Source organism: Berghia stephanieae, chromosome 12 (genome assembly GCF_034508935.2).
Source record: "Berghia stephanieae isolate SIO BIC M18660-M18661 chromosome 12, UCSD_Bste_1.3, whole genome shotgun sequence".
Taxonomy (NCBI): domain Eukaryota; kingdom Metazoa; phylum Mollusca; class Gastropoda; order Nudibranchia; family Aeolidiidae; genus Berghia; species Berghia stephanieae.
In genome coordinates this window covers 23,542,813-23,562,812 of record NC_088371.1, presented here as the reverse complement: position 1 = coordinate 23,562,812, position 20,000 = coordinate 23,542,813, and the positions used below count along the sequence as shown (strand labels likewise).

General features: G+C 38.1%; 1 protein-coding gene across 1 annotated transcript in view; it reads left to right on the top strand.

Annotated features, from left to right (window-relative positions):
* The window catches only part of LOC144958367 (uncharacterized), a 126,362-nt gene that overhangs the window by 96,959 nt on the left and 9,403 nt on the right, over positions 1-20,000 (top strand). The window contains exons 19-27 of the mRNA XM_078890330.1: positions 2,215-2,472; positions 4,571-4,720; positions 5,318-5,632; positions 6,178-6,359; positions 7,576-7,795; positions 11,364-12,294; positions 13,690-13,876; positions 17,048-17,192; positions 18,716-18,853. Coding sequence (XP_078746456.1) covers positions 2,215-2,472; positions 4,571-4,720; positions 5,318-5,632; positions 6,178-6,359; positions 7,576-7,795; positions 11,364-12,294; positions 13,690-13,876; positions 17,048-17,192; positions 18,716-18,853 — 2,526 coding nt within the window. The remainder of the gene's footprint in view (positions 1-2,214; positions 2,473-4,570; positions 4,721-5,317; positions 5,633-6,177; positions 6,360-7,575; positions 7,796-11,363; positions 12,295-13,689; positions 13,877-17,047; positions 17,193-18,715; positions 18,854-20,000) is intronic.

The window sequence follows — 20,000 nt, the reverse complement described above, 5'->3', positions numbered from 1 at the left end:
GCCAAGTGCATACTATCTATAGATAGAAAGAAGTTGACGTCACTTGGGCCTTTGTTATTGTCTTTGGCCATCCACGTTTATGAGTAATTCTCACTAAACTGTATTAACCAGACTATAATAATTCATGGTTACACATAGTTTTGTGTGTTGGTCTGTTATACTTCCCGATGGCAATGTTGTGAGCTTCTTAGCCAAGCGCACACTATCTATTTCAGCAAAAACATTTTGTCCCCCATTAAATTCGGAGTTAATCCGAGTGACAGTTAAATACGTATCATTATTTTTCCTTCTAAGTTTTGATGTTTGCCAAATTACATATATTTCAACAATAATAGTTGTCTCTTTAAGACATAACCTCGTGAACTTGGAGTTTATGAAACCCCCTCACTGTTGTCATGAACGTTTATCTGAAGGACGAGTTTTCAGGTAAAAAAATCTAAAATATAATCTTCCATACTACGGCAGACCAATGTGTCTTTTCTAGAATGTAACCTCCCACACCCTTTTCATGCATGAACGTTCTTCTGAAAAGCTGGAATACGTTCCAGATCTCTCATTATCTTCCTGGCCTAGTCAGACACATCCTGTGTCCATGTCTTTCAGGTAGTTCCTCCTGCTTCTTCTTCCCTCCGCCATTCAATAAGTACCAAACTACCGCCTCTGTCTGTATTGTACAGTCAGTCACATCTTGTATCCATCTCCTTCCTGCTGTTCCCATGTCTCTTCTGTCCTCCACCATTTGAAACGTCCCAGCTCTCTCACTGTCTTCCTGGTCCAGTCAGCCACATTCGGTGTGTGTCCATGTCTTTCAGGGTATTCCCCTGCCTCTTCTTCCCTCCACTTCCCACTGGTCCAGTCAGCCGCATTCAGTGTGTCCATCTTCTTCAGGTTGTTCTCCCGCCTCTTCTTCCACCCACCATCCGATACGTCCCAACTCTGTCACTGTGCAATCCTCGTTCACTACATTCGGTGTGACCATGTCTTTCAGGCTGTTTTCCGGCCTCCCCCCCCCCCTCCCTTCTTCCCACCATCCGATACGTCCTAGTTCTGTCACCGTCTTCATTGTCCAGTCAGCCACATTCTGTGTCAATGTCGTTCAGGCAGCCCCCCCTGCATCTTCCCCCCCCCCCCACCTCCCCACCATCTGATACGTCCTAATTATGTCACTGTCTTCCTGGTTCAGTCAGCCACATCCTGTGTCAATGTCTTTCAGGCTATTCCATCGCCTCTTCTCCCCCCCCCCCCCCCCCCCCATCATTTGATAAGTCCCAGCTCTATCATTGTCAGCCACATCCTGTGTCCATGTCTTTCCTGATGTTCTCCTGATTCTTCTTACCGCCACCAAACATTCTCTCCATTATTGCTGCTTTCAAGTATCTTACCGTCTTTTGAATGACTGAAGAATTCGTGAAACTGGGTTTACTCCTTTAAAAATAATTGTTTATTTTTACCATGTATTCTATAAATTGTATAAGTTTGATAATTTTTTACTGAAATGTCAAGTCGTCCGAGTTCTTTTCTCTTTGCATGCGAGAAAGCAAATGTTACATAATGTAGTCCTTCAGAGCCATTGGGCCCATGGAGCCGGAGTTTATCCCAAATTCTATGGCGTGAAATGGGCAATAACAATTGCTTGCTATCCTTTGGATAGGATGGAATGTCTATCGCACAGTACTTTCCGCCAAATCAAACAGACTCAGCTAGCCATGGGTGGACTGGGGGTTCAGGAAAAAATATCGACTGCACCCGTGATCGATCTTGGTCCCTTTGCATGTGAAGCGAGTGCTCTACTAATTGAGCTAATGGGACCCTCAAAGGGTACATGGCCAATGGAAAAGAAATAAAAAAACTGCTTGAGGGAGTGGGGGTGGGCGGGGGGGGGGGGGCTAGAAGACCTTAGTATTTCTGTGACCACCCTTTTCAAACCAGTAATAAATCCAGTGAACCTGACGTGAAAAATCAAATTCAATGTCAAGATTATCAAATTTGAATTGGAGTAAATGTGACCCAGACCACCGTTATAACACGGTATTATACTGGAGTGGTTTGAGTGTTAAAAACTAAATTTACAGTCATGTGTATGAAACTTTAGTTACATTTACCTGTTTCATGAGGATATAAAATTGAGTAGTTGTTGAAAATGACAAAACTCAAAAATCTATCATTTCTTGCCATTCCAAAATTCAACGCAGCCGTACTTTTTATTTTTTTCAGGTAAAACGTACGCGGGTCTATTCGGAGCAGAAACCTGCCTTTGTGTGAACGAACTGTGGACGCTGTCGAACACCAAGTGCACAGAGCTGTGTGCGTCGATGCAGAGTTGTGGTTCTTATAGTACCAACTACATGAGCGTGTACAGGATAGACTACACATTCAACGCCAGTTCCTGTAGCGACTTATTCAATCAGGGTGTGTTGCTGAATAGTCTGTACACCCTTGGGAGTGGGGTTAACACATGGTGTGGCATGAAAAGTAAGTAAATTGGCATCGATCTATCTATCTATCTATCTATCTATCTATCTATCTATCTATCTATCTATCTATCTATCTATCTATTTTTCTATCTATCTATCTATCTATCTATTTTTCTATCTATATATCCATCCATCCATCCATTCCATTCCATCCATCCATTCACCCATTCCATCCATCTATCCATCCATCTATATATCTATCTATCCATCTATCTATCTCTATCTTTCCACCTATCCATGTATCTACCTATCTACCTACCTACATATCTGTCTGTCTATCTATCTATCTATCTATCTATCTATCTATCTATCTATCTATCTATCTATCTATCTGTCTGTCTGTCTGTCTGTCTGTCTGTCTGTCTGTCTGTCTGTCTGTCTGTCTGTCTGTCTATCTGTCTGTCTGTCTGTCTGACTGTCTGTCTGTCTGTCTGTCTGTCTGTCTATAAATCTATTATACCGTGTTATGATACAAATATGGTACCAAGAGTGTTCGACATGTTGATAAAAACAATGAAGCAAATTGTTAAGATATTCACCATGACATTGTAGACGATATGGAAGTTACAGGCCTGTATGGCCATCGGCAGCACTCGGCGGAACATAAAGGTAGTTGACGTTTTATTGTTTATGTTGACCATTGAAGGGCGCTGAAGTGGCCGAGAGATTAAGACCTTGCACTGTGACCCAAAAGTCCTGGGTTCCAGCCCCGCTTCAGGCATTTTCGTTTTATATTCCTTGGGCAAGATTATTAACCCCCAATTTGCTCACTTGGACAATATGGGTGATTCCTGTTGACATCAGACATCCTGTTTGATGGATTATCTATATTTTCATCATGTAATGCCTAGGCGACGGGATCTGATGATTTTGTGGCGGAAAGGAGTAATTTAAAAACAAGTGATTCCATACTTTCAAAGTTGATTTAATATGTGTTTCCGCCTATGCCTATAGTTATATCGCGGCGTTTGTGTGTGTTGAACCCGTGATCGCAAGAAGTCGGGGAGAGAAGGCTCTAATAAGGCTAGGGTTAGAAGCGACAATTTAAGGGGTGTCGTGGATAGCTCATATAGTAGAATCACAATCTCCCCGGCTAGGCGGAGTTGTCGTACAAGTATGGTCGCGGGTTCGAGCCCCCATTGCCGCCGCGAAATTTTTATTCTCTCTTGTCTTCTGGCACTTTCCTACTCACTTCATTTCTTGTAATTATCAACATAAGTGCCTGCTCCACTCACATTTCTGCCTATAGTTGCTGTATATTTCTCTTTTTTTTTTTGTAGTGTTGAGTTAGTATGGCCTCAAGATGGTGTTTGATGATAGTGTATGTATTTCTCTTTCAGACATAATCTACATTATTTTGTTGATGATGTATCGTGTTGTTTTAGATAAAAATGTCCATGAAATATTGTGGTCAAGCTTGTTGTCTTCAGCTCTCTCCTTACCGGCCATTTTCCGGATTTCCCCCCAAAACTTCACACCCACCTATTATACAGAAACGAAGCCATAAAAAATAGATTTATTTCACTCAAACACAAAAGCTGTTAGTTCTTTCTATAGATATTTTTTCCTGCTAAACGAGCTCTGCAACACCGTGTTAATATAGATAGAATGCGCTAGGCCAAGGAGTTCACAACATTGCCATCCGGAAGTATGACGGACCAACACACAAACTCTGTGTAACCATGAACTTTTATAGTCTGGTTAATACAGTTTAGTGAGAACAATCACAAACGCGGATGGCAAAAACAATAACAAAGGCCTGAGTGACGTCATCTGCATACTATCTATACTTCAACTATAGCAAACATTTTTGTTGAAATATTATGATGTACAAAAGAAATTAGAATAACAAAAATGTTGTCTGCATCGTAACAAATGTGACGATTTTCCTATGGGTAGAAAGGAGGGGGTTAAATGCGCGAGTGTGTTCGCAGAACTTTCTTTTCTTGATGTTGCTAAATGTTGATGTGTGGAGGTCGTATCTAGTTTTGAAAAAAATATTTCCGTTAGTCCTGCATATTTTTCCTGGTTGCTTTGAAAATTTATTTCTTTGTTGTTGATATAATTCTTTGTTTTATTTTTGTTTTCAATTGTAGATTCCTCGTATCTGGCAGATTATACAAAAACGAAAGTAAGTTTAAGTATCAGTGACAACATCAACCACAGATTTGGTGATGGTGTGGATGTGCTAAGCATGGACATAAAACCATCCTTGAAAGACGCCAAAGCTAGAACTGTGTGTAAAGGTACAAACATCATCATCATCATCATCATAAGCATCATCATCATCATCATCATCATCATCATCATCATCATCATCATCATCATCATCATCATCAGCATCATCATCATCATCATCATAAACAACAACAACTATAACATCATCAACATCATCATCATCATCATCATCATCATCATCATCATCATCATCAGCATTATTATTTTCATCAAAATCAATATTATCATCGCCATCATCGTCGTTATCATAACCAACATCACCATCACCATCGTCAATCTCATTATCATCACTCTTTTCTTCTTCTTCTTTTCTCCTCCGCCTCTCCCTCCTCCTCTTTTTCTTCTTTTTCTTCTTCTTCTTCTTCTTCTTCTTCTTCTTCTTCTTCTTCTTCTTCTTCTTCTTCTTCTTCTTCTTCTTCTTCTTCTTCTTCTTCTTCTTCTTCTTCTTCTTCTTCTTCTTCTTGTTTACTGAATATACTTTTAAACTTTAATTACGCAGGCTATTCAGTTACAATACCTTCTAAATTTATGTTCAATCAAACACTATATTGCTGACGTAACATAAAATTTATGATCTTAAACCTTTGAACTTTGACCCATTTCAGACATATACGAACCCACCGGTCTGGTCGCGTCGACCACCAGCTCCACAATCCAATCTCTCATCACAGAAGTTCTCAGGTGGTCCTTGGAGGTCGGAAAAAGCAGTCCCACAGTGGTCGGGGCTGTGGACCCCTTTGGAATGGGGTCCTACATGTGGGCTAACGGCGACCTGTTCCGTCATTCGGAGTACAATTTAACAGATGATATTTTTCGCTTCAACGAGACACGAAGCGGATACCTCGTCATGGATCATACTGGAGGTCTTGGATTGCGAGATATGGGTTCTACGTATCATGGGAGTTGTCAACGGGATGGGAGTAAGCCATTTCTTTATTTATACTCAATCACAGTTCTGTCGTGCTCTGAAAAAAAAACAAATATTTAGAAATTTGGCCAGAAAACTCGTCTTTCAAATATCGATCGATTTAAAATACCCTCGTTATAGCAAACACTTTTAAAACCAGGCACTTCGCGAAGCGCAGACGGACAAATCAAATCATTTTTTTAAGCTTTGGCGACCGAATAAATTCTGCAATGACAGAATTTAAAGAAGCAGAGAAGTGATAAGACATGGAACGAGATAAAAAAAAAAGTTAGCTCAGGATATAGATGGATGGAAACTGTTTGTCTGTGGCCTATACCCTGACTCAAGGTACTCGAAACAATATTGTTGAAGTTGATCATAATTATATTTGAAATATTTTATATTAACTAGCTCCTGTTATCAAAAAGTTGAGCCATACAATATTATATATATTATTTTTTTATTATTATATATATATATATATATATATATATATATATATATATATATATATATATATATATATATATATATATATATATAAACTTGATTCCTCAGCTTACCAGGGATGCTACAAAGCGTTGAATCTCACAGCTGTACTCATCCATGCAACTGTGAGAGAATACCAGTCCGTCAACACGGCGCTGTGTCGACAAGTGTGTCAAGCCGTTCTTGCTACACACTTCCTGATGTCAACCCACACATGTGTGTGTCACACTTTATCGGACCCTGAGAATAAGGTAAATATCTTTGTGAGAGTAATAGGGAACACAACTGTTATGTAAAAAACACAACAACAAATCCTGCCCCCTTCCCCCCCCCCCCCCCCCCCCCCAAACAAAAAACAAAAAACAAAACAAAAAAACCCAAACAAACAAACAAAAAAACAAACTGGTTCTAATCTCATTGGAAATGTAAAACCACTCTTCCTGAGGACCGGAAACATACTTTGCGCAACTGATTTCCGGTTTCGGAGTGATGGCATCTTGTTTTTCTAGTCTAAATATATCATTCCAGTCGTCAATAGAGATCATTCATCTTCGCTCTTTTACGGCCCCGTCATCCTAACAATCTGCCCATAAATTATGCTATAGATAGTTCGAAGATGACGTCACTCAGGTCTTTGTTATTGTTTTTTGCCATCCTCGTTTATGAGTAATACTCACTGAACTGTATTAACCCGACTATAAACGTTCATGGATACACACAGTTTTGTGTGTTGGTCCGTTATACTTCCGGATGGCAATGTTATGAGCTTCTTAGCCAAGCGCATACTATCTATATATTTACTCCGGAGAACTGGTTACTCACGTTCACTGAGTTTTTTAAGCGGAATAGAGGAAGCTGTGACGTAACAACCTCTATTCCCTGTTGCGCAATGATCTAAAAATAGTACAGTTTTCCCAAGGAAGTTATTTATAAGTTAAATTTTTAAGTTTATATCCGATAAATAAAGTAGTCCTTCAGAGCCATTAGGACCATGGAGCCGGAGTTTATCCCGGTTTCTATGGCGTAAATTACACAATAGCAATTGCTCGCTACCCTTCGGATATCGAAAAGTACTTTCCGCCAGACCTATCAGACCAGCTACCCAATCACTGCTGGGTGGACAGTGGGCAGGGGGGTTAGAAACAATCTCTACTGCACCCGGATCGATTTCGGTCCCTTTGCTTGTGAAGCGAGTGCTCTACCACCTGAGCTATCGGGACTTCCATATCCAATAAAAGGAAACATATTAAGTGACCTTTTTTCTTTTGCTGTGGGGGTTCAGATCGTCGCTATTAAATAAAATTTAACAATATATTTACAAACTCAAAAAGAGTCATGCAAAGCACTGTTTAATGCCAACGATAACATAATATGTGATCAAGCTTGTCATGTATTCGGTATTACTCTTTTGCTTATATGGGGATTAATAAGTGTTTTATTGGTCCCGTTTGTTTGTTTTTGTTACAGGTTTTTGACCAGATGGAACTGGTGATGTCCAACCACAGCGACTGTTTCACCGGATGTCTGGTCCACCCATTCCAATTTTGCGGGTCTGAACCTTACTTCCGGAACCACGAGATTGTAGCCAAAGAAGAGGCCGCGTCCTGTGAAGAGTTGTACGATAACTTTGTCGTTTATAACACGACATACGTCATTAACGGATCTCACAAGCAATGTGGATTAGACGGTACAATGAGAGTTATCCTTGACTAGACGGTACAATGAGAGTTATCCTTGACTAGACGGTACAATGAGAGTTATCCTTGACTAGACGGCAGAATCAGAGTTATCCTTGACTAGACGGTACAATGAGAGTTATCCTTGACTAGACGGTACAATGAGAGTTATCCTTGACTAGACGGCAGAATGAGAGTTATCCTTGACTAGACGGTACAATGAGAGTTATCCTTGACTAGACGGTACAATGAGAGTTATCCTTGATTAGACGGCACAATGAGAGTTATCCTTGATTAGACGGTACAATGAGAGTTATCCTTGATTAGTACAGGAGTTACATGAGAGTTATCCTTGACTAGACGGTACAATAAGAGTTATCCTTGACTAGACGGTACAATGAGAGTTATCCTTGACTAGACGGTACAATGAGAGTTATCCTTGACTAGACGGCAGAATGAGAGTTATCCTTGACTAGACGGTACAATGAGAGTTATCCTTGACTAGACGGTACAATGAGAGTTATCCTTGACTAGACGGCACAATGAGAGTTATTCTTGACTAGACGGTACAATGAGAGTTATCGTTCACTAGACAGTACAATGAGAGTTATCCTTGACTAGACGGTACAATGAGAGTTATCCTTGACTAGACGGTACAATGAGAGTTATCCTTGACTAGACGGTACAATGAGAGTTATTCTTGACTAGACGGCAGAATGAGAGTTATCCTTGACTAGACGGTACAATGAGAGTTATCCTTGACTAGACGGTACAATGAGAGTTATCGTTCACTAGACAGTACAATGAGAGTTATCCTTGACTAGACGGTGCAATGAGAGTTATCCTTGACTAGATAGTACAATGAGAGTTATCCTTGACTAGACGATGCAATGAGAGTTATCCTTGACTAGACGGTACATAGAGAGTTATCCTTGATAGACGGTGCAATGAGAGTTATCCTTGACTAGACGGTACAATGAGAGTTATCCTTGACTAGACGGTACAATGAGAGTTATCCTTGACTAGACGGTATAATGAGAGTTATCCTTGACGACGGTACAGTGAGAGTTATCCTTGACTAGACGGTACAATAAGAGTTATCCTTGACTAGACGGTACAATGAGAGTTATCCTTGACTAGACGGTACAATGAGAGTTATCCTTGACTAGACGGTACAATGAGAGTTATCCTTGACGACGGTACAGTGAGAGTTATCCTTGACTAGACGGTACAATGAGAGTTATCCTTGACGACGGTACAGTGAGAGTTATCCTTGACTAGACGGTACAATAAGAGTTATCCTTGACTAGACGGTACAATGAGAGTTATCCTTGACTAGACGGTACAATGAGAGTTATCCTTGACTAGACGGTACAATGAGAGTTATCCTTGACGACGGTACAGTGAGAGTTATCCTTGACTAGACGGTACAATGAGAGTTATCCTTGACGACGGTACAATAAGAGTTATCCTTGGCTAGACGATTCAATGAGAGTTATCCTTGACTAGACGGTACAAAATGAGAGTTATCGTTCACTAGACGGTACAATGAGAGTTATCCTTGACGACGTACAGTAGAGTTATCCTGTAGACGTATGAGAGTACAATAAGACTGACGGTACATAGAGTTATCCTTGACTAAGATATCGTGACTAATGAGAGTTATCCTTGACTAGACGGTACAATAGAGTTATCCTTGACTAGACGGTACAATAGGTTATCTTGATAGACGACAATGAGAGTTATCCTTGACTAGACGGTACAATGAGAGTTATCCTTGACTAGACGGTACAATGAAGTTATCCTTGACTAGACGGACAATGAGAGTTATCCTTGACTAGACGGTACAATAAGAGTTATCCTTGACTAGACGGTACAATAAGAGTTATCCTTGACTAGACGGTACAATGAGAGTTATCCTTGACTAGACGGTACAATGAGAGTTATCCTTGACTAGACGGTACAATGAGAGTTATCCTTGACTAGACGGTACAATGAGTGTTATCCTTGACTAGACGGTACACTGAGAGTTATCCTTGACTAGACGGTACAATGAGAGTTATCCTTGACTAGACGGTACAATGAGAGTTATCCTTGACTAGACGGTACAATAAGAGTTATCCTTGACTAGACGGTACAATGAGAGTTATCCTTGATTAGACGGTACAATGAGAGTTATCCTTGACTAGACGGTACAATGAGAGTTATCCTTGACTAGACGGTACAATAAGAGTTATCCTTGATTAGACGGCACAATGAGAGTTATCCTTGATTAGACGGTACAATGAGAGTTATCCTTGATTAGACGGTACAATGAGAGTTATCCTTGACTAGACGGTACAATGAGAGTTATCCTTGACTAGACGGTACAATGAGAGTTATCCTTGACTAGACGGTACAATGAGAGTTATCCTTGACTAGATAGTACAATGAGAGTTATCCTTGACTAGACGGTACAATGAGAGTTATCCTTGACTAGACGGTACAATGAGAGTTATCGTTCACTAGACAGTACAATGAGAGTTATCCTTGACTAGACGGTACAATGAGAGTTATCCTTGACTAGACAGTACAATGAGAGTTATCCTTGACTAGACGGTACAATGAGAGTTATCCTTGACTAGACAGTACAATGAGAGTTATCCTTGACTAGACGGTACACTGAGAGTTATCCTTGACTAGACGGTACAATGAGAGTTATCTTTGACTAGACGGTACAATGAGAGTTATCCTTGACTGGACGGTACAATGAGAGTTATCCTTGACGACGGTACAATAAGAGTTATCCGTTACTAGACGGTACAATGTTAAAGTAAAAGTTCTTCTTTTCAAGTGTATACAGATTTGGATCGGACAGTGATACTCTCACAAAGCTTCAATCAATTTTGCCATTTTCTTTCCTTTTAGCCGAACAATCAAAATGTGATATGTTGCCTCAGTGCAGTAGTATGTGTTGGAGCTTTGGGTGTTGAGATTTGAATAAATTGTTAAAATTATGAAACTTTAATTAAATTTTATATGTTTTAATGAAGACAAAGATTAACAAACACTAAAATATCACAATGTCTAATCATTCTATGTCTAACATTTCTTGTTGGCATTAATTTCATCTCGAAATAGTACCGTTTTTAGACGACGGTTTACAAATATGAATAGACTGGTGAGTAACGTGTGTAAACAGCACAGGCATGCCTCAGCTCTTTATGATTGTTTTTAGTCAGTAATTTAATGAGTAGTTATCACTAAATTGTACTTAATCAGACTATAAACAATTAAACACATAGTTTTGTGTGTTGGTACTTCATATCCGGCTGGCAGATGATGTGAGTTTTTTTTTTAAACAGAACGCAAAACAACAATATAGATAGTATGCGCTTGGCTATGAAGCTCAAAACATTCCCATCCGGAAGTATAACGGACCACCACATAAAACTATGTGTAACCATGAACGTTTATAGTTTATAGTGAGAATTACTCATAAACCTGGATGGCAAAAATAAAACAAACAATAACAAAGACACGAGTGACGTCATCTTCATTCTACCTATTCAATTTGTCTCCATCTTTCTCTTCTCACAGATGGATCTGTCTCATGTCCGCCTGGATTTATCAGTCGAAACAGCAAGTGTTACGCCTTTGTGAGACGCCAAGACATTTCCCCATCAGGAGCCGCTGCTCAATGCTTCACGTGTTCGTCCTACCTCGCGTCCCCAACTACCAAAACCGATATCGAAAGTATGACGGATCTAATTCAACAATTGACACAGCTTCGCGGAGCTGAACTTTGGCTTCTCGGATACAACTCGTTTTTCCAATCGGAATTCTGGACCAGCTCATTAGGCTACATGATGCGTCATGATCACCCACTAGCACCAAAAATAAATTATGAAAACAAATGCGTAGCCTTAAATACGACATCAAAATCTCTTGTAAGCGTGTCGTGTGATGAAAAATTGGATTTTGTATGCGAAAGTAACTCGCCTTATTTAGGATGCGCTCGGATTGACCCTGAGAACGCAACAACGTCTTTAGAGCTCAAGAAAGAGATGAGTTTACAGCAGTGTATTTCATTTTGTAACGGGAATATCCGGAATATGACCATTGCAGCCGTGCATCGAACGTTTTGCAGTTGCTTCGAGTCCAAAGATGACGTCATTAACCTCGGAGATGAGAATTGTACAGCCAACACTCGCTGCCCGTCCCAGTGGAACCAAATGTGCGGCGAAGAGGAGCCAAAATCTTCACTACTTCCTTTGTATAGCGTGTACGACATAAGCGCAGTTCCCAAAGAGCTTCTGCTGCACTCCTGTGATGATCTCTTCCTGTTTGGCGTGTATATCCCAGCACTATACCGTGTCAAACCCGGCAATGATGCTGATGATGATGATGGTTTTGAATGGATACGATGTTTTAAGTACAGTGCATTATCAGACTATATATTGTTATACATTCAAACGGTGGAAATCCAGACATCAGCATCTCTGAGTGGATTTGGGGTTAAAGATCTTCCGTAAGTTTTATATTATGTCTCTTAGTTAAGGCTTTTAAACTTAGGGGTTTCGATTATAATCTAGCTTGTGCGACTATGTGGTCTTGTAGTATAACACCCGCTTTCAGATCGGAAGGTCCTGGGTTCGAGCCTCACTCGTCGCATAGTTGAGTCCTTGGAAAAGGCTCTTTACTCACATTATCTCACCGTACTCAGGTGTAAAATGAGTACCTGACCTTTAACAGCGTTGTATGTGTCCGAAAAGAAATTGTGATATCGCCTAACAGGCGTCATGTCTCGTTCTTGTTGCATGTTGCTTTTAGTCAGTGACCCTTTGTAAAGCGCTTTGAGCACGATTAGTGGATATTGCGCTATATAAAAGCTTACGTTTTTTTTAGCTTGACATATTGACTGAATGAATCCTCTGTGATGTTTCATCAACACAATATGGAGTGCCAGTGACTTCTGTCTTCCTGGGTTGGGTTCTTAAACTCCCACAGTGGGCAGGGAGGCTACTTACTGTGTCTTCTATCCCCCGATATCTGTTTTCCCACATGCTTTCTGTCTTTGTCTTGGGATGAGATTACTTGTTTTTTTTTATTCCTGGCCCTGACTGGATAACTTGGCTGAGAGGGAAACAGTCTCTAGTGTATATTTAGAGTTTAGTGAGATGATATTATTTGTTTTGTAAATCATCTCTCTGTTATGCACTGTATAATTTTTTTTTTGCTTTACATATATATGATTTGTAAACTTTTGAATGTGCTCCTTTTGGCGGGGACCTGTGCTCGTGTCTGGATGCAACATTTAGTGATCTCAAACTAAGCACTTTGATAGTGTGCTCTTGGAATCTACATCTGTTCCCTATTAGAACTAATTCCTCCATTTTCTTGCTTATTCTTGATGTCACCAAAATGTGTTGATATCTTTGTAAACCCTTAAAACAAACGAGTATCTTATGTATTTTGGATTAAAAAAAAGAGAAGCTGTCTCAGTTATATTTATAAATAGGGAAAAACCTATTGATTTTTTCATCATTCATACCCTGTAAACCAAATTACTTGTAAAAGAAAATACACTCACACCAAATAGATCTCTATTCAAAGTAAAATCGTTCAAAATCAAAACTAAATATAAATTTTTTAAAAACCCCAACAAACAAAACACGTATTTATTTACTGACTTATCCGAACCAGCGACCAGCTGAGTTCTAGCCCTTCGGTCTTGTGCCATGACGTAGAAGTTAGACGTCTTTTGTAGTTGTTCCAAGTGACAACCCCCCCCCCCCCCCCCCCCCCCAAAAAAAAAAAACAAAAAAACAAACAAACAAACAAACAAACACACAAAAATGATCGAAAAGTTATTTTAATATTTTAACTAACCCTCGTTTCTTCACCTACCTGGCAATTTGATCAGGCTCCAGGTGTACGATTTCAAAGGTTGGAGGGGTCAAGCGGTCAGTGGCGCCTTCATCGCCATCGACCTCGGGGAATTGTACGTCCTTGAGGGGTTAATCCTCGTTGACCCCTCACCCACCACTCAACAGCAAGTTCTGAAACTCTCTGTGTCATTGGATGGAAAATATCACACGGAGCTCGAAACGGTAAGAGTTTTCCTTTTCTAGTAGTTTAATATAAATCATGCTGCTCGAAGCTCGAAGAAATAAATAACAAATTGAAATTGAATGTCAGCTTCAATTTGATTACGAAAACAGATGAAATGGACGTTTCGGATTACCCCTTTATCAACAAACAGGATGAATGAAAGACTACAGATGAATGAGATAAAGTGGTAGTGGCGTAATTTAGATGAATAAACAAAACCTCTCCGCCCCCCCCCCCTCTTTTGACTTAATTAATTACGCACCTTTTATACATATCTATTGTTCTATTTTAATTCGTGCTTCCTTACAAATGAGCATAATAGTTTCTGTCCCATCAACGGTTTTGTTTATTCATCTTAACAACGCCACTACCACATTATCATCTCATTCATCTGTAGTGTTTCATTCTTCCTGTTTGTTGATAAAGGGGTTTCTTCCTGTTTGTTGATAAAGGGGTAACCCGAAACGTCCATTTCATCTGTTTTCGTGATTAAATTGAAGCTTGTATTCAATTTCACATTGTTATTTTTTTTCTAGTATTTAAGAGACAGGGGCATTGATTTATAGAAGGAACGAAATTGACGTCAACCATTTTTTTTTTTTGGTTATTGTTTTTATCCAGCCATTTTTATGCGTAGTTAGTTTTCACTAAATCCTATCAATCAGACTATAAACGATTAATGTCACACACAGTTTTGTGTGTTGGTACACTGGGTGGGGATCCTGACCTCCCATAGTGGGCAGGGAGGTACATGCTGTGTCTTCTATCCCCCATACCCGTTTTCCAATTGTTTCCTGTCATTGTCTTGGAATGAGATTACGTAGTTTTGTCCTAATCCTTGGCGGAGTTCCTTGGCTGGGAGGGAAACAGTCGAATGTATAGTTATAGTTTTGGGAGATGATATTTTTTTCCTTGTAAATCATCTCTCTGTTATGCATTGTATTATGTTTAGTTTACATATTATATTATATGATTGGTAAACATTTGAGTGTATTCCTCTTAGTTGGGACCTGTGCTTGTGTCTGGATGAGACTTTTAGGTGATCTCAAACTAAGTACTTTGGCGGTTTGCTCTTGGAATCTACATCTGTTGTCTATTTGAACCAATTCCCCTTTGTCTTACCTTTTTTGTGTGCTTTAATTGTAATTCTAGAACATATTACTCTCTCATTTTCTTCCTTTTTACTGGCGCTGATATGACCTTAATGTGTTGCAAGCGCGTAAAACCATTAAAAACATAAAAACAAAATATCTGTTGATACATTACATCCGACTGGCGGAAGTTGTGAGTTTTATTTTTGTATAGACGCGTAGCATCGATACAATAAAAAGATATGCTCATCGATCGTCTTTTTACGTGCAAAATTGAAGATCATAAATTCCTGTTTAAGTCAAGATGGTTACAGTGCTGGAGTTGAGGCAACTGGGACGTTTAGCATATCAACGTATCACGCATCGCGTATCACCCATATATATCACATGATCAGTTTCATTGAAGTACTTAGCGTACTTTCATTATTATTATTATTATTATCATCATCATCATCATCATCATCATCATCATCATCATCATCATCATCATCATCATCATCATTATTATTATTACTATTATTATTATTATTATTATTATTATTATTATTATTATTATTATTATTATTATTATTATTATTATTATTACTTACACATAAACAATATGCCGAAATGCGATTTTTATATGGGTCGTGGAATTGTTGGAATTGTGACATCCAATAAACAATTTAATAGCGGCGCTATTTTATGTATAATGTGAATGATCACGTAATAGATACGTGATACGATTTGCCAAATGCGTGATACGCATGAACTGCCTAATCTCCCTAATGCTCAGATCGCAGCGCTGCACTGCAGCTGACGCCTATGTAGCTCTAGTTATTCTTTGAAAAAGACCCTGTAGAAAAAACAATAACAATTCCCCTTGGAGACGAATACAGGATTTTTAAATTTTTCACTATAATTTTATTGTCATTTTATTGACAAATGAATAAGAAAACTTAAGCTTTTAAAAAAAACAACAAACTTGAGCTTTTATAGCGCAATATCCACTAAACGTGCTCAAAGCACTTTACAAAGGGCCCCCGATCAACAGCACCATGGAACGAGACATATAGAACGAGACATGACGCCTGTAAGGCAATACTACGATTATATTTTTTTTTCTGACAGAGACAACGCTGTTAACGGCCAGGTACTCATTTTACACTTGAGCACGGTGAGATAATGTCAGTAAAGAGCATTTTCCAAGTACTCAACTATGAACCCAGGACCTTCCGATCCGAAAGCGATATTTCCATTTTCATACAGTAGCAGTCCCCTGTTCGGCGTCTATTTTGTACTAACACTCTATTATATCCGTCACTGCATATAGCTATGTACTCATTCACACCTGAGTCAAGTGAGATAATATGTGTTAAGTGCCTTGCCCAAGGACACAACATTTTCCTTACCCAATTGGACATGCGAAGATTAATCATTCAAAAAGAGAGAGAGTTTGGTGACTTGTACGAGTGAATAAAACTCACAAATCATAAAACAAGACCACATAGCCACACCAAAATAATAATAATAATAATAATAATAATAATGATAATAATAATAATAATAATAATAATAATGATAATAATAATAATGAAAATAATAATAATGATAATAATAATAATGATAATAATAATAATAATAATAATAATAATAATAATAATAATAATAATAATAATAATAATAATAATAATAATAATAATAATAATAATAATAATAATGATAATAATAATAATAATAATAATAATAATAATAATAATAATAATAATAATAATAATAATAATAATAATAGTAATATAGTAATAATAGTAATAATAGTAATAATATAATAATAATAATAATAATAATAATAATAATAATAATAATAATAATAATAATAATAATAGATAATAATAATAGCAATAATAATAATACAATAATATAAATAATAATAATAATAATAATAATAATAATAATAATAATAATAATAATAATAATAATAATAAATAATAATATAACAATAACAATAATAATAATAATAATAATAATAATAATAATAATAATAATAATAATAATAATAATAATAATAGTCTATCTTTTGACATTTCTTTTTGGTGGCAGATAATTCTCAAGCCTTCGAATAATGTGACGTGGCATTACCTGAAAGCTCCATATGTATTACGTCATTTCCGGTTGGTGTTCAACGACACAGACCTGCCAAGACTGAGTTTGGAGCTGATTGGATACAACTATACAAAACATAATTGTAAGTATTGTATTATTATTATTATATTTATGTTAATGAGCATTTATATAAAGAGAATTTCCATTCGTAGAATTACGACATTATGGCTCCAATTTCTGTACTTCAAGAGCATCTCTAACTCACTAAAATTTATTGAAGATGAAAGTTGATGCCAGACTTCATAATTTAAAGATATTAAAAACAATGCTAATCACTAAGAGAGAGAGAGAGATAGATAGAGAGAGAGAGAGAGAGAGAGAGAGAGAGAGAGAGAGAGAACGAGAGCATTTATTTCTTTAACCAAAACCTAGAGGTGACTCATAAATTAATAAGGGAACAACACAAAACAAACAACGTTTTTGCCTGTGGCCTTTTTCTAGTAAACACGATCCGAAAGCGAGTGTCATACCACTAGACCACACAACCGAAAAAGGACAAAGGCCGAAACGTCGTTTGTTTTGTGTTGTTCCCTTATATATGAGTCACATTTACTCCCTATATCTCTATCTCGGTAGCATTTTCTTTCCCATGAGTAAACGATATGTCCTATCCAACCATCTCATAACAACATACATTGGCTATGGTGCTTCAGATGCTAACAATTGGATTTATAATCTGAAATATGAAGCGTAGGTTACCTTTTGAACAAGAGTGCATGAAACGGTGCCAGACAAAAATATATATATAATTAAATGAGCTTTTTTATATAGAGCAATATCAACTAAACGTGTTCAAAGCGCTTTACAGAGAGTCCCTAGCCAACAGCAATTAGTCTTAAGGGTCTATTCCTGGGGAAGACTGGAATAACCCATGCGTCAGCCGCAGTGCAGCGCCGCAAAGTGAGCTAGGGCAAGGTGACTTGCTCATGGCCACACAACGAGGCGGGTAGTCGAACTCGGTACCTTTTGGGTACGAAGCAAAGTCCGTACCGCCGAGTCTGATGCCTGATGCCTGATGCCTAGTCTCTCAAGTTGACAGGCTCAGTTTTATATGTTTTGTTGAGTGCAGTAAGAAAAAAAAAACGCTTAAAATTTCCCAATTTTGGTAATTTTTTTTCACTCCAAAATCACATATAATTTAAGCACCTTGTAGATCCCCACTCAATGCCTGCTTGACGCGGAACGTACAGATAGAACAAAGATGACGTCACTCAGGTCTTTGTTATTGTTTTTTGTCATGTTTGTGCGTAATTCTCACTAAACTGTATTAACCAGACTATAAATAGTATGAGGTTGACGTCACTCATATCTTTGTTATTGCTTTTGCCATCCGCGTCTATGAGTAATTCTCACTAAACTGTATTAATCTGACGATAAAGTTCATGGTTACACACAGTATCGTGTGTTGGTCCGTTATACTTCCGGATGGCAATGTTGTTAGCTTCTTAGTCAAGCGCATACTATTTATATAAATGTAATAATTTCTCTCTCTCTCTCTCTCTCTCTCTCTCTCTCTCTCTCTCTCACTCTCTCTCTCTCTCACTCTCTCTCTCTCTCTTTCCCTTTTTTTAAATTTTTAAATATTTGTAATTTTTGTAAAACCAGTCTACAGGTCGTACATGGGATGTCACCTGACGGACAGTGTGACGTCATCGGGTGAGTCATTTGACGCCACGAGCATACAGCAATGTCGGGAAGAATGCTACAAAAAGACATTTTCACACATGGCCATCGAATACCCAGGTATGGTGTTCATGTTTTTTCTTTTCCATTTACTCATCGAATGATTTGTTTATCGCCTTTCGCGTCTTGGTCATCTGAAAGGCATATCTCGATTCTTTTTATTCAGAGCAAGGAGCGAATGGAAGACTGGAATAAGGATATTTTCCATCACGTCTCTATTCAATAGCAGGGTATTCATGGAGTCAGTGAATGACATGTTTACTGCCTTTCGCTTCTTGGTCATCCGATTCCTTTTATTCAGAGCATGGAGTGTATAGAAGACTGCTATGGGGATAGATTTCCACCGTGTCAATTCACTATCGTAGTATGAGGTTATTTATTGAATGACTAGTTTCCCGCACTGTGTCTTCTATCCCTTTATAACTTTTTTTCCAATTTACTTTCGTCTTTGTTTTGGAATAAGATTACTTGTTTTTGTCATGACCCTGGCTGGAGTCCTTGTGAGGGAAACAGTCGAATGCATAGTTCATGTTTTGGGAGATGATATTTTTATCCTTGTAAATCATCTCTCTGTTATGTATAATTATATTTGTTATTTTGAATGTATAATGGAAGCATTTGAATGTTTTCCTTCTTGTTGGATTTTGTGCTTGTGTCCGGATGAGACTTATAGGTGATTGTCATGGTCTCAAGTGAGTAAAGAGCGACTCGACTATGCATAAAGATATGTAGAATAAGGCCCCAGAATTTACTAGTTACTATAAATGAAAAACAATTAACGATTTGTTTAAAATGAAATAAAAAGAAAGATAAAATTTAATTAAAAGAGATAAAAAGTGATTGTGGCAGTTACAAATAGAAACGTGAATATATTACGTAACTTATGATGATATGTCAGGTTCGTAAGGTTACGTTTCCAGGCAGTTAACAGGCGTGGGTGCTATATTCATCCGATAACGGGCTCAGGCTCGTAAAGTTCCACTTCCAGGCAATTGGGAAGGGCTTATTGTATAGTTCTTCGACAGCGGGCTCAGGTTTGATCCTTGAAGATTATACAATCAAAGGTAAAAGCTCCGGCGTCTTGATGGTGAAGATAAAATATCCACAAAGTCCCAAAAGATAAAAATCTTCAAATATATATGAGGAATGGAGCGACTGGCCGTCCGGCATAGATTATAGAGAGGAGTGAGTGTAGAATGTTAGACCT